Source organism: Patagioenas fasciata, chromosome 11 (genome assembly GCF_037038585.1).
Source record: "Patagioenas fasciata isolate bPatFas1 chromosome 11, bPatFas1.hap1, whole genome shotgun sequence".
In the NCBI taxonomy this organism is placed as follows: Eukaryota; Metazoa; Chordata; class Aves; order Columbiformes; family Columbidae; genus Patagioenas; species Patagioenas fasciata.
The window spans coordinates 19,829,095-19,844,121 of NC_092530.1; the positions used below are offsets into that span (position 1 = coordinate 19,829,095).

A 15,027-nucleotide genomic window follows, 5' to 3' on the forward strand; every position below is an offset into this window, starting at 1 on the left:
CTGGCAAATAATTTGCATTCTTCTCTTATAAAAATTTCTTCTTCCTTTAAATAATGTACAAAAAAGCCATAGTCAGCTCACCAGCTTTCTGGATCCATGCACTAGAGGGTGACACAGCTGCACCGAGTGAACACAGACTACAGCTGCTTCTGCCACCAATTTAACACTTATTTATGTAGTCCAGACTGAGGCAACAATGATATAAGATCCCTTCTAATATTTTTTATTTCTGACTCAAAAGTGACTTGAAAGACTAGTTTTCTGAGCTAGGTAACAATGATAGGTATCTGTCTATCTGATGAAAAACTGGAAGGTGATTTTAAGGGTAAGCTGAGGCCTCAACCAGAGGAATCCAAGCTCCTCCTCCCCTCTACACTTCTAGAGCTTCAGCACCGATCAGCAACTTTTGTCCACAACAATGTCTACACAGAGCTGAACATCTCAAAGTACAGACTGCTTGGGATCTACTGTTGTGTATCTATTGCAAGTTCTTCTCTATCAACATAAAATTTAAGATGTGATGCCCTTCCGAAAAGTGTCTTTCTGACACGTGGCTTACTTGCCGACTTTTTTTTTTTAAGGTATATCTATTAGCTCGGTTCATAACATGTATAATACAGGTACTGGACTGAAGCTCGCTATTATGTCCTTAGTCTTTGTCATCAGGCACACATTCTAGGTTTGACAATTGTGAAAATTAAGCCAAAAACTGCAATTCCAAAAAACATTCACTTCCTGTGACCAATAGCAGTGATCCCACCCTAAAATCCTATGACATGGAAGTGAGCATAAAGAATTTCTCACCAAGGAGTAGAGGACACTAAAGTCTCACAAACATTCAGAATATCTCATATTACTTGTAAATTAAAAAAGAATGTGGATTTATATCTCAGAAATTAGGTCATGGTAAAAGAAACCTCCAGGGTATACACAGCTACTCTGGAAACAGGGTAAGGATTGCTTGCAAGGACCAAAGAAATCAGACATACCAAAAAAAAAAAAGCAGACCTGGCTAAGTGCCAGGTCAGTGAATAATTGTGCATAGTTCTCCAACACACAGGAGCTTAACACAGAGTAATGATCAGAAAAGGTCAGAATATTAAGAAATACGAAGAAAGTAATGGATGACAAAGCACAAAACTTTAGCATGCCAGAGGATCAAATAATGTTGGACAGACACATGAACTGTCAATATCACACATCATTCCATTCACCTTAATCAAAATAAAGGAATAGCAGAAATGGCAGGGGGAACAAACACACACCACAAGCACAGAAAAACACAACAATGGTTGAATGACATAACTTTTGCAGGAGTATAGAGTAAATAGCAATGAACTCTTCAGCTGGAAAGAAGATTCCTGATAACATATAGTAAAAATAATTAGAATTATGATTACTGTAAGCAAGGTAAACAGAAAAACTTCACCATTTCAACAACATCTAAATGAGGGACCCAATCTGAAAAGCAACTTTATTTATGAACCCCCATAAGCTTTGGTTAACCCAACATATTGATTTGTGTTTAACCCCATTTTTGAAGTTCTACAATATATTACACCTGTAATTTGAGATCAAACCCTAAAAAAAGCAGTAACTGAACTTGCATTTTGTAGTTCTATATTAAAAAAAAATAATTTGTATTTTTCTTATACTGTAAATAGTTTAAGTCTGCTTAGCAAAATGGTTCAAAATTATACTTACCAATTCCATTAGATCTCTCAACTTTCCAATTTCTTCTGGAATGGAGACCAGCTTATTATTACTGACAACCAGAACTTTAAGTGGAAGATCGAACAGGTATTTTGGCAACGTTGATAAAAGATTGCGACTTGAAAGAAATAAAAATGAAGCAAGGTTAGGTTATAATCCTCTTTTGAAGCCTGACAGGGAGTCTGAGATGCACATTGTACAACTTTTTCCTATTCCAGAAGATATTTTCCACCTATTACAATTTCGTCTGAATTTAAGCTACGATCTCCATCCTGCATTTCTTACCAGATAAAGCTGCCTCTCAGATATGTGAATTTTAGGTGCCCATCTCACTTGATTAAATATGTACTACAACTGAATCTGACACTAAAATGTACAGAGAAATCTGTTAAAAGAAATAATATGTTTCAGGTTTGTTCTTATTGTGCTTTCTTGTTACGTTCAGAAAGACAATCTGATCTGACAGTGAAGCAATACAAAGTTGATGTTCCCAGTAAACCCAAACTTTACACAAGGCCATGGCTTCTCATGTCAGATGGTCATGTCCCTCCTAAGCCATCACAAAAAGCCCTTAACATCTATTTATTACTTTGCTGAGCAACAGTCTGGAAGGTAAGTTTTAATTAATATTGATTTCTTTTGTGTATACCATTTTCCAACTGCACGCACATATGTCTGCTTTGTACAAAAAGAAATATACTGTTACTGACAAATTGATTTTTACTGTTTAATTGATATGTATCAGAGCATATTTTAAAAAAAGCTTTTAACATTATCTTTCTCCATGACTACAATTCATAGGGCTGCAAAACCAACAAAAAATTATGTTCTTGCAACATTTTAGCTTCAAAGCAGTACTGCAATTTTGACACCACAAAATGAAAGTAAGCTTTTATCAGTATCTTTATAAAAGTCTTTATTCTGTTAACTCTAAGTGAATAATACAAATACGTTTTGGATGTAGCTATGCAGTGTGTTTCTTTTTGCATTGTATTTCAGGCAGATATGACAGGTCTTTTTGGTTGGAGAGCATGACAGAAAAAAACAAAACATGCAAGTAAACTTTTAAAATTTATTATAAAAATGTGGCAATGTAATAGTCGTTCTCTGCAGCACTTAAGTTTCCGCCTTTTTAAAAAAAAAAAAAAAAGAAAAAGCTGCCTACTGCACTATGAATTGCACAATACGCTTCTTCAGTTGTCTAAAGCCAAAATTAGAATTTGAGATCATGTGGTTTTTCTTCTGTAACAAAATATTGAAACTAGTAAGCCTGCTCTTCAACTCCTGGAGTCCACATGTTCTTGTGTTGTAAAAAGTCCTCAGACATTAGGACAAAAAAGAAGACAAAGTACCGTAAGGCAAATGATTATTAGAAGAGTCAATTCTAGAAATTACATGCGATACCCAGTTAGAACTACGTGTTACTTTGTTTCTCTATAAAGAACTATATTCAGCGCCTCAGTTATCAAAAGAGAAACGGGCCATTGATGCTTTGTGAAGAAAGTTAGAGCAAGTTCTTTTTCATAAAACACTGCAGTTTTATCATATCATTAATCCTCTCTAGAATTGCCACAGAACAGACTACTGTTAAATTATTCCTATAAGTACCAATATTTGCAGATATCAAGACATAGTGGGGATTTTGGTTGTTTTTTGTTTAGTTTGCTTTAGGGTTTGTTGTGTTTGGGAGGTGGTTTTTATTTGTCTGTGGTTTATTGTTTGTTATGTGTTTGTTTTTTACTTTTCCAAGGATCAGTGCAAAGAGTTTTTTCAAAATAAATTCTAAAACCAATTTTGTGTGTTAAGCAGCTCTTAGCTGAGAAGACTACTTCGGAATTGATGTAGTCAATATAAGAAGGAAGAAATATTTTGGAAAACAGTTTCAGCTCTTTATGGGAGAGCTCTTCTAGATTCCCTCTCCTTCCAGGGCTCAGATTTATCTTCTGAGAAAATCCAAACACATGTTTTCCACGTTTAAGAACAGCAAGAGATGTAAATGATGTGCAAAATTAGTAGGGTCTTCTGGCCAGAGTAATCTACCCTCTTGAGAGCAGCAAATTTTTACATATGTATTTTAACAATATTGCCTGTCTGCATAACATTAAAAACTAAGAAAACTTTGTAAACTCTCCTAATTTTCAGCTACCACAGTTTACTGACTGAAATTTTGTAGTGCAGTCAATTCCTTTCCACAAAGGAAGCAGTAAGTTCTGTCACTAAAACATTAAGGGTAACGCAAACAAAAGAATCATCATCCATCTGGGCAAAAATGAGCGCACAATGGCACTCAATGATCTGATGAAGTAGAATGGCACCTCTCCAATGAGGTAAGCTATGTAAAGACCAAAATATAACAAGCATTACTCACCTAATGTTAAGGTAGGTAAGCATTTGCAGGTTTTTAATAGATTCTGGAATGGATTTGATGCAGTTGTGATACAAATTTAATGTTTCCAGTGGTGCAAACAGCCAGACATCAGGAGGAATTTCTGTAAATCTGTTCTTTGAAAGATCTAGAAGGAAAAAAAGGTCCTCTTAGTCAAAAAGTTCCCTGCAGTGAGGGATAAAAGTAGCCAGTTATTCTTGTCATGCTCTTCAAAATTAAGGTGTTGCAAGAACTGTAAAATAATTTGGTTTTACCAGATGCTACTGCATATAATTAATACAAAAAAACCCCCATACACTTATAATACTAAAAGATTGTTTGATATGCAATTATAACAGAAAATAGAAAAGTGACAGGAATTAAAAAATATATTACCACTACATAAGAACATTTAAAATGCAACTGAATATCAATTAGGGTTGTCCCTCATCTATCAGTCTTTGCTCTGTGCAACGGTTGGGTTTTTCCCTCCAATTTTAGGCACAGCACTAAGTCAAGGTATAAACCCAGTAAACATCATTTTCCTGATTCACAGCTACATTATAATTTAATTTCATTGTACAAAATATCCACAATGCTAAAGCGAAGTTTGCAAATAAAAAAATCCTCCTTTTTTTTTGCTGAAGAACTACAAGTCTCATCTAAAAAATATTCTTTATTACAAGCACAGTAACTGAGACATTCACATCTATAACTTAGGTAAAAAGATAATCAAGTTGCAAAAACCAATGCCAAATGCATTTTGTTATAAAATTAAGGATGTTATTTTGCCTAGCCTAAGAGCAGAAAGAGGAGATATCTTTGACAGGGGAAACATAATACATGAACTAGAGTTATTTTGACAATGCACAACCGCATTATGCAAATCTGCATGCAGAAGATATGAAAAAAACACACTACAAAAATGCATACCATCCCTGACTATATGAAATCTTTAAAAAGGACAAGAAAACACAAGTGAGATGTGACCCAAGAATCCCGGCAATTATCAGTTAACTACCGAAATCTGTGTCATAAACAGGCCACAAAAGTATCTTGGAAGAAAAATATTTACTTGAGGACAACTGTCTGCTTTTCTGAAAGTAACTCTGGTTCTCAACACGAGATATTTCAAAAGGATGTGGCTTCTCAGAAATGCTGAACAAACTCTTGTAACAAAGAACGAGTACAGATCCCTTGCTATTTCAGGCTTTAGTTCTCATGTTTTAACACTTGCATGAAATAACTGTGTTTCTGCCTGGCTCCTACCATATTGAAACATATAGTTTGTTCTACACTAGAACCCTGAAGTCCTATTAAAATAGGAAGCAATACCCATTATTTGTCAATAATAAAGTAAAATAAAAATAAAAAAGGTAAATAAAGAGTCGGAAGACAGTATGACTTCTCTTCCAAGCAATATTCCATTGATTCATTATAATACAGTATCAGAATAGCCCGAGGGGTTCAGATCTTTGTAAAGAGAAAGGCTCAAGTGTATATAGTTTTCCACAACATCCATATATGTACTTACAGCTTTTCAAGAACAAGTAATGCTATTTTTATCCAAACTGAAAAATTACTTCTACTCCAGAAACATTTTCGCAACAAGCAAAACTTTTATGAGTTATGCAATTTAGTTACCTTTTGAAGACTAATAACCCAATGTATGACTGAGAAAATATTGTAAGAAAAAAGGAGGAAGCCTCCGGAATAGAGTGACCCTCTATAAACAAACAGACTTCATCTCTATCAAAACAGAAGCACATTGCTGGCACTTAAAAGGATAAGGGTTTTGTAAGGGTTAACAGATTGAAGCAGCAAGGAAAACTGCTAAATGCAGAACCGCAGATGATTTCAGATGACAACTCCTCTAGAAGTGAGAGTATAAGAATTCTTTGCTTAACCAGCTTAGACTGGAAAACTCTAAATTGGGGGCGTTAAGCGAAGACTAAATAGAAGACACTATCCATGACTGCTCATGAATCACAGAGTATTTCAATTCACTGTCTCTGCAGAAACAATAAAAGTGAGAAAAACACCATTACTAAGGTTAAGTTTAAAAGAGGAACTACAAAAACACAAAGAAGTTGTTTGCAGCTTCATTTATTTTTAGCAGAAAGAGTAAAGTCTACTGACTGCAAGATAATTACAATACAATATACTGGAAGTTCAAAAGGAAAGAATTTTAGGAAATCAGTCAGAGTTTAGAGGGGAAGCTTTTAGAAGTAAGAAGGTATCTTGTATAAATTTAGGCCATGATCAAAAGGAAAAACAAAAAGCTCAAGCTGTTGGGTTACAGTGCACAGTAAGGTAGCCAAATAGTATTAACATCATGCTTGCTTTGTTTTTGCACTTTTCCCTAAGCATTCATCACTGCTTGCTATCAGAGACTTGTTGCTAGAACAGACTGGTTTTTTATTTGATCCAGCACTACCATTTTTATATTCACACTTTGCACGCACTACATTTGAATTCAAAATACGAGACTTGGTTGGGAAATTTACACTTGAACCTCATTTAGATATTACCAGATTTTTCATTAAAAATATGCCGATCCACAAGATTGGTGTCAGGTTTTTGTTTCCTCAAAAGTGTTTCAAAATTGTATTCAGAAACTAGATTGAAAATAAAACAACCACCCATCCCTCTGCAAAACCCAGATCTGCTCTCCTAACTCATAATACTGACAGATTTTCCTAGCCAGTTTTTCTAGTAATGCTTCAGCTGAGTCTAATCCAAAAAACATCTAAGCACAACAGTAACTCTAGAATTAGCCCTACAGAAGTCAATGAATGTATAAAATTAACAGTGTTCAGACCTGATATTAAAGATAAACTTCTAGCAGATCTACACAAATCTGAGATCAACACTTAAAACATGGGTAAAAATTACTATTCTGTCAGACACAAGCTGATTCTGGAAAAAAAAGAAAAACAAACACACACAAAACAAACCAAAACAACCCACAAAAATGTAGCATCTAACAGCGCAGAAACACCTGCATATGGTGATTCCAGGACGAGACATTTTCCATGGCCGCAAAACACTCGGTCACCTTACAATTCAAATCCTGCGATTGTTAAAATTTATATTGCACAACAACGGCATTTTAAAAAAACAACCCTCAGTTGAATTATATTTCACACAGTGACTATTAATTCACTTGGCCAGGCCAATAGTACTCTAGAAATACAGGCAGGCAAACGTTCTGACTCAGTGTAGTGCTCAAAAAAACACCTTATGACTATGTGTCCTACCAACTATTCTGTTACACAACCATCCTGTCTTTTTCTCCCATCTCAAACAGAAAGCTGAGCCTCCTTCCTTGGCGGGGGGAGGAGGGGGTCATATAAAGAGAAGATTATCAGATATGCACTCCATCTGATGAAGTTCCAAGAGTGATATCAGCAACACTGACAAGACTAAGGCTTTACTAGTGCGTCACCTTCTCTCACATGTAAGGACATTAGACTTCAAACACCTTTAACTTCACAATCAACCATGGTAAATGATAAATGATGGGCCTTGTTTGTACCACAGTATTCAAGGAACACAAGACAGAATAGAAAATTTAGAAAAAAAAAAAGTTCCATTGCACAAAGATATTCCAGATGCTGAAATGTCAAAATAATTAAAATGAATAAGCCAGCAAATGTATGCATTTCCCTGTCTCCCCAAGGAAGAGTAAGGAAAGTTAAATCCAAGCTTCCAAGCATTAAGATTAACCATAAACCAAAGGTGCATGCATAAAATATAGTGAAATTAGTCATTAAAAAAAAAACATGCCGCCACAACAGTAAGAAGAAAACAAATCAACATGCAAGTCAGACAATAATAAAGTCTAATATCTTAAGGTCCTACAAGCACGAGTTGCCTACCATCTTTCAGGAATAAAGATTCCAGTATAGGATACAAAGAAAAGTATGAATCCAAAGCTAAGAACAGGTCAGCTTGGCCACAGCAGTCTGACACTTCACCTACACCATACCCACCAGGGACCCCTGGCACACTGGAGTCAGCTTCCAGAGATCCGCAATGTTATCACAGAGCTTTAATACATGTAGTAGAGGGTATTTCTCACCTACAGCAGATGAACAATCACCAAGGCCCCGGAATTAGTCATAGAAACTCAAAGCTAAAGCAAAAAAGATCCTCCAAATCTCTCAGTTGGAGTGCTGTTATCATTCATGACTGTGGCTCACAAGTAACTCCTCTGCTGCTGCAATGTTCATTAGCTCCCATCCTATTTTACGTTGTATCAGCACAGTTTGCATGGCCATACCATGAAAAAGTGCTACTTTTGTTCTCAGGAGAATGTTCCAAGCCTGTACATCCCCCATTCAGGTACATTTATAATGCCAGAAAAAACTGATTTTTCACATTATCATTAGTCTTGCCATCCTCTTTACTGGGAACAATTAAATGCAGATGCTCAGAAACTTTATTAAAAAGAAATATTGATAAGTTAACACTAAACTTGAGTTATCTGAAAACATCATCCTTCATTTTATTCATTTTATTACTCAGTATCAAGTTTCTAAAGATCCTAAAGAGCTGCTAACAACTTAAACCCACTTGTATTACATTTTATTCCTTCCTTGTTTTAGCAATCCTTCTTTGAGAATTAAAAAGGTAACAAAAGCCATGGAAATAGTACAATAGCACACAGTCTTTTATTAGCAAATTGAAGCTGCCAGTTTCTGTTGTGAGATTTCAGTAATGAATATCTACATAATATAAGAATACGGTTGGTCTTCAATGTAATCACTAAGAACATTGTTGTTTTCTATCATGTTTTAATCTTCAGAAGAGTCACGTAAGTACTGTATCAATGACATGATCATTCTATGACAGTGGAAAATGGATTCATGAGTCAGCAGGTATTCAAAGGTGAATTTACTGATCTTAAGCTGAAGTCTATTAGCCAAATATAAAAGTGACAAATTATATATGTAAAAAAAAAAAATAGAAAACAGTATGTTTCAAAGTCCACTAAGGCTTGAGGTTCCTTGCCCAGTCTGTTGAGAAATTAAAAACGGAAACAAGAGATCTCGCTTTTGTTACTAATCACAGAATTGCCACTTTGTAGGAACAAGCCAATTTCATTGTTTGTGTAACCATGTTTTCTCCAGTCAGAAAAATGAGATTAACTGAGGTTTTCAGAAAACACATTTCACAGAGAGGGTAAAATATCACTGGAGGTGCTCAAAATTCAACTGAACAAGGCCCTGAGCAACCTGCTCTAACTGGACCTGTTCTGATGACCTACAAAGATCTCTTTCAACCTATGTAATTACAGGATATAAAATTGTAGTTTGTTTGTATTACAGGCATATAATCACCTTGGCATTGTCTGGGTATTTCAAATAGTAGCTCGTTACAATGGTAAAGAGGAAAATTAAAGATACATTGAAAAAGGCAAGTGTGCTTAAATATGTATCTGCTTCTTATAAAGGGTCTTAAATCTGCCAGCCATGAATTTTGATGGCAGCATTAATGAAACACAAATCTTCATTTGGAACTTTCACTTTCACATACTTGTCTAGCTTTAATGTATTATATTTAATTAGTAACTTATAACCGAGATTCATCCAGCCATATTATTCAACTCTTGATTTTTTGAAAATGGCAACTCAAGATAAAACTAACACCAGAGGCAATGTAGGCCCACTGATGAACAAGATGGGTGCCCTGGTGACAGAAGATACAGAGAAGGCAGAGGTACTGAATGCCTTCTTTGTCTCTGTCTACTCTGCTGGAGGCTGTCCTGAGGAGCCCCGTAGCACTGAGGCCCCAGAGGAAGGCAGGACAATGGAGGAGTTTGCCTCAGCTGATGAGGACTGGGCTAGGGAGCAGTTAGGCAATCTAGACGTCCATAAATCCATGGGTCTGGATGGGATGCACCTGCGAGTGCTGAGGGAGCTGGCTGAGGTCACTGCCAGACCACTCTCCATCATCTTTGCCAACTCTTGGGAAACGGGAGAGGTGCATAAAGAACCGGTTTCCTTGCCACCAATGTGACCAATGTTTAATAGCTAGAGATGAAAAAAACCTTCAAGAAAAATGAATTAACTTCGGCCAGCTTAACAGCTTCCAGTGCATGTTTAATCATTTATTCAGTCTAACGCATGCAATGCCTCCTTATATGTTACTAAACTGAAACACAAGGTACTGGACTGTGTTAATGTGAGTGACCATGTTTCTCATAGCAACACACCGTAAAATATTTTGGCTGCTCCATATCAGAGAGAAGCTAACCACCTTTTCATGTTGCTTCTCACTTTCATACTCCTCTGCTTGTGTTTCTTCTTTGAGGTGTTTAAAAAAGATAAAAAGAAAGCAGAACACTCCCAAGGACTGTAGGTGGCTACAAGCAACTTTTACTTTTCTTAACTGACAGAGCACAGAATAGCTTCTATTTTTGTGAAACAGATATTACAAAGACATATTACAAAGTGGTGTTTGAGCTCTAAATCCAACAACTGAAGAACTAGGAAATACCTGCTTTATGGTTATCTATGTCAGTCATTTAGTTATGTACGCCACCTGTGCAGTTAAAGTGACAAATGAAGAAATCACACCTGACCACATAATTAAAGTTTCTCATGAGGCACAGAGGGAAGATTGTACAGGCAATCAGAAACTGTATTTTACATATTCTGAGATCTTGGTTTTTCAAACTAAACAGCACTACTACAGAAAAAATCCTTAAAAAAAAATACATATATTCTTATTACTTTGGGGACATAAACAAAAAAAGTATCCCACCAGATTAAACCACAGTTCTTCCATGTGAAATACATGTTTCTGTAACTGGAACAGACTAACAGTTTTCTCTTACAGACTTTTACTATGGGGTAGGAAGGACTGAGATCCAGCACATGACTTTGAAATCAAGGTAGGCTTGAGGAACCCACTATTCCAACCCATCCTCCCTGAACCTATTCTCCCAGTCTACACTGGACACATCTACATTGAACACATCTAGTTTGGCAGTTTGGTTCAAGCAATTCCTGTTTTTCATGTAAGTCGTCTCCACTCACCAAGTGTTCATTCCGGTACATGGGGTTTCTCCTGAAAGTTGTGCTCAAAAACTAAACCAGAAGCTCTGATCTAAAGGTTGGAACAACTGGAGGGCATGTTGGTGCTGACCTACTGAACACCAACGCAAGGATGAAACCAACAGATGAATTCAGGGAAGTCCTCACCATGTTACCACGTGAGATGGATCCAGATGTTTCCAAAACAAGACATCGCGCTGCTCCAACTCTTGAACTGATATGTTCAGTTATTTTAGCACAGTATGATTAAAATGAAAACTAAATATCACTAAGAGGAAGGAATAATTTACTCCTCAAATTGGCATATGAAGGGTTGAATTGGCACACCAATGGGCTATATGGTCAAAAGGACTTTACATATGTCAAGGATTATCTTTCCTCTCTACTTCATGAAGTGCCTTGTCACCCCAAATCTTTTGTAGTTTGAAATTATAAGCAGCAAATCCCACAGGAAGCTGTTTTGTTTCCCTAAACAACACAGTACTTTAGCATTTAATCTAGACTAAAATTCTTAGACACAGTTTTTTACCAGAAAGAGTGAAACATGTTTTACCTGACCAGTCAGCAAGACTTATTAACCTTGTGTATTATAGTACACAGCATCTTTCATTGATGTTGGCTATTATTTATTGGTTTAATTATATCAATGTCTTTGTTTTTCAAATTTTAAAATTCGAAGTTTCAGTTTCAAATTATTTTAAGTCTTACACAGAAAAGTAATACAAGGGAAGGTAATCATCATTTGGAAATGAAGACAAGTCCAGGTTTGTTGAGGTTTACCTTAAACGCACACAGAACTCACAAGTTAAGTTCTTATGTTAGTCTCTGTATGCTCATATACAGACATTCGAGGCCTCTGCCCTGAAGAGCTTACAATCTAAACAGACACGACGAAGAGATGAAAGGCTACAACCAAACAACTGTAGCCAGTGTTTAGCATATGACTCACCTTTTGTGCAGATAAAGCTGCTCAACACTGGCTAAACTAAGCAGAAACATTTTTAAAATAAGCTAGACTGGTGGAAGACAAAGAACACTGGAAAACAAGGTGAGTGAAGTCAGAGTGAAGCACAAAAAACCCTTAAGAAAATTCATAAACTAACAGTCCATGAACACAGAATAAATGGGGTCTAGCAACAACTACAGCATGTTCTCTTGAGACACAATGGCCACTGCTGTAGCAGCTTCAGCATCTGTTCTTATTTGCTGGTGCCTCCTGCTGACTCTGTCCTACTCATGCCAGACCTCATGGCAGCATTTAAGAATGGCTGTAGCCACTCTTATTAGCTTAAAAAATAAGTATGTAATAGCACCCATTACTGCATGTAATGATTTGAAGTGAACACTTCCATAAACCTTTTAGTTCTAGGTAAGTCCTTAATGTATCAAGTACTTGTCCACTACATACTGGTTCCACCTACTGAACCAATGGTAAAGTGACAAATTGAAGTAGATGTTTGTTTTAATACACAGATGGTCAGGGATTTGCTCATTGTGTGGTTACATCTGCTGGTCAGCAGCCCATGAACAGCCCTGAGATGCAGGGCTCCTTCAAGCCTTGGAACTACAAAAAATTTTTATTAGGAAATCATACACTGACACTTGGGAACACATTAGTGATAATCACATCTGCCAAGGAACAAATTTTAGTTCTGTAACACAGAATAAGACTTTTTTCTTCCTCCTGCCTGAAGTGCTATGCCTTCTCCAGATCTATCAGACATGGCAGCAGATTCTTCTAGCAAGCAGCAAACAATCCCAGGTCAGTTGGAAGAACAATGAAAATCAGACTGTTGGACAGACACAGAAAAGCAGCAAATTCAGAAGTGCCTCCACACTGTTACGTAGACCTTTTACCACAAAAAAAGATCTCATGAGGATCTTCACATTTTCTGTGGAATTCTAGCCTTCAGTCCTGATTCAGTTACCTTTTGCTAGGAAAATGTTTCAGCATTAAATGCCAGCCTTACGAGTAAAATGAACATATACTTTTGCATCAGCTCTGACAAAGCTTCACAAGTCAAATGAGAAGATACTTTTCAAAAACAAACAAAAAATCTGAAAAAGTAAAGGCTAGTCCATTTCTCTTCTTGCACAAGGTTTAACAATACAATTCATGATCTAAATACACTTGCTCCCTCTTCAAATAATACATAACAAACCAGAAATACGTATAACAGACAGTTCTTTAGATCAATCAAAAGCAGGAATATCCCATAGGTTAAATCTTTTTTTATATTTCAAGGCACAAAAATAGTCAACATGATCGCAGATTTAGTTTTGATGAAGAACACAGAAAATAAAAGATGTACACACTGCACATTTCTTGTACATTTCTGATAAGCCTATAACATGGATTTTTTTAAGAATAAGATACTAATGGTATTCTCCCTAATGCAATCCTTTTATGCAGGTGAACTAATAATGAATTGTTTTAACTTTAGCTCACTGAACTAAGAATTTTCCTATCTTGTCTATATTACCAAGTATGTTTAACAAGCATCCTTACCACTGGCCTTCAGCAAGGAAGACTCAGACAACACACACAGCTCATTTCCCTTCTCCCAAACACTGGACAGGGGGAGAAACCACCGTGGGGAATTTCCACAATTACTTGCTTATAAACTGTGTCACTTCCACATCTTGCATCTGATTTATTTCTGAGCATAAACACTACCCTCTCCCATCCAAAACATAAAATCTCAGTTTCTCTTTCCATCCAAATCTGAGGACATCACTACTGAGTACCATGTTTTTCAACAATTGCTTGCTAGAACACAGTCTAGATTTAGGATATACATCATATATAATTGTTATTTTCTTAAACTGCAAATTGGATTTGGTGTTGCTATTTAGTTACTTGTCATCACTTCAATCACCATTGGTACAATCAGACAGAAAAATATAATGGTTTGGAAGCGTATATTGTAAAGGCAGAAGATTACTATAAATATTCTTACACAATTCACACTCAATATTAAGCTGTAGGTTTGGTTTTAATTCATAATCACATGAATGACTATATACCTTAGAAATGCCAGAAATATGATATTAAAAAAAAAGTTGCATGGTAATACTAAGCAATAGTATGGTAAACAACAAGCACATCTCCCCCCATCCCCTCCCCTCAGCAGAAACAGTCAGGAATCACAATGTGGGAACTCTGCCTATGATGCCAAGATTGTCATCGGCCATGACAGGAGGGCTCATCCTAAAGTCATATTGAGAATACACTGGTGTTACTCCTCAGCTATATAAGAAGGTAGCACGTGGTGAGAAAGCAGAAATTGCAAAGTTCATATATTTACAGGCAATCATTCACCTACTTATTATTGTTCAAAGGTTACCTCAAACTAAAAACTGAGAGTCAAGTTTGTTGTGACATAGTCATAAACAAGTACACCTGATGGCACCACTATATTTACCTAGAGCAAATAAATTGTTTCTTGAGCAGTCAGTCTAGTAACTTCCATATTTATTAAGCTGGTGTTGTTATAAGAAGTGCTCACAAAAAGGGGGGACATTGCTAAAGGCACAGGTTGACTTAGTTCAGCATGGCAATATAGCACAGCAACCTATCTTTAACAAAACAAAACTGAAAACACACATCTCTTCAGCTAAGCAGACAGTGATTACATTGATGTGATATACCCAATTACTTAACTGCCAGGGGGTCTAATGTTGTTCACACAGTGAAGCAGCAAAATTAGAATGTTAATAAAATGATGGGGATATTCAATATACCTCAATACACCTCTTGATATCTCATGAACTAGAATTGTTTTTTCAAAAGTTCATTTAACAGCAGCACAAGATCTGTTTTAACAGCCAGAAGACAAATTCAGGAAAATAACAGAAAAGGGGGTTTTGGCCAAAGAGTTGCAA

The 15,027-nt window shown here is 36.3% G+C and overlaps 1 protein-coding gene across 4 annotated transcripts in view; it reads right to left on the reverse strand.

Annotated features, from left to right (window-relative positions):
• LRCH2 (leucine rich repeats and calponin homology domain containing 2) overlaps positions 1-15,027 on the reverse strand; it is a 48,008-nt gene that overhangs the window by 29,152 nt on the left and 3,829 nt on the right. For all 4 annotated transcript variants that reach the window (XM_065846101.2, XM_065846100.2, XM_065846099.2 and 1 more), the window contains exons 2-3: positions 4,082-4,226; positions 1,705-1,831 (exon numbers count right to left, since the gene is read on the reverse strand). In XM_065846101.2, coding sequence (XP_065702173.1) covers positions 1,705-1,831; positions 4,082-4,226 — 272 coding nt within the window. The remainder of the gene's footprint in view (positions 1-1,704; positions 1,832-4,081; positions 4,227-15,027) is intronic.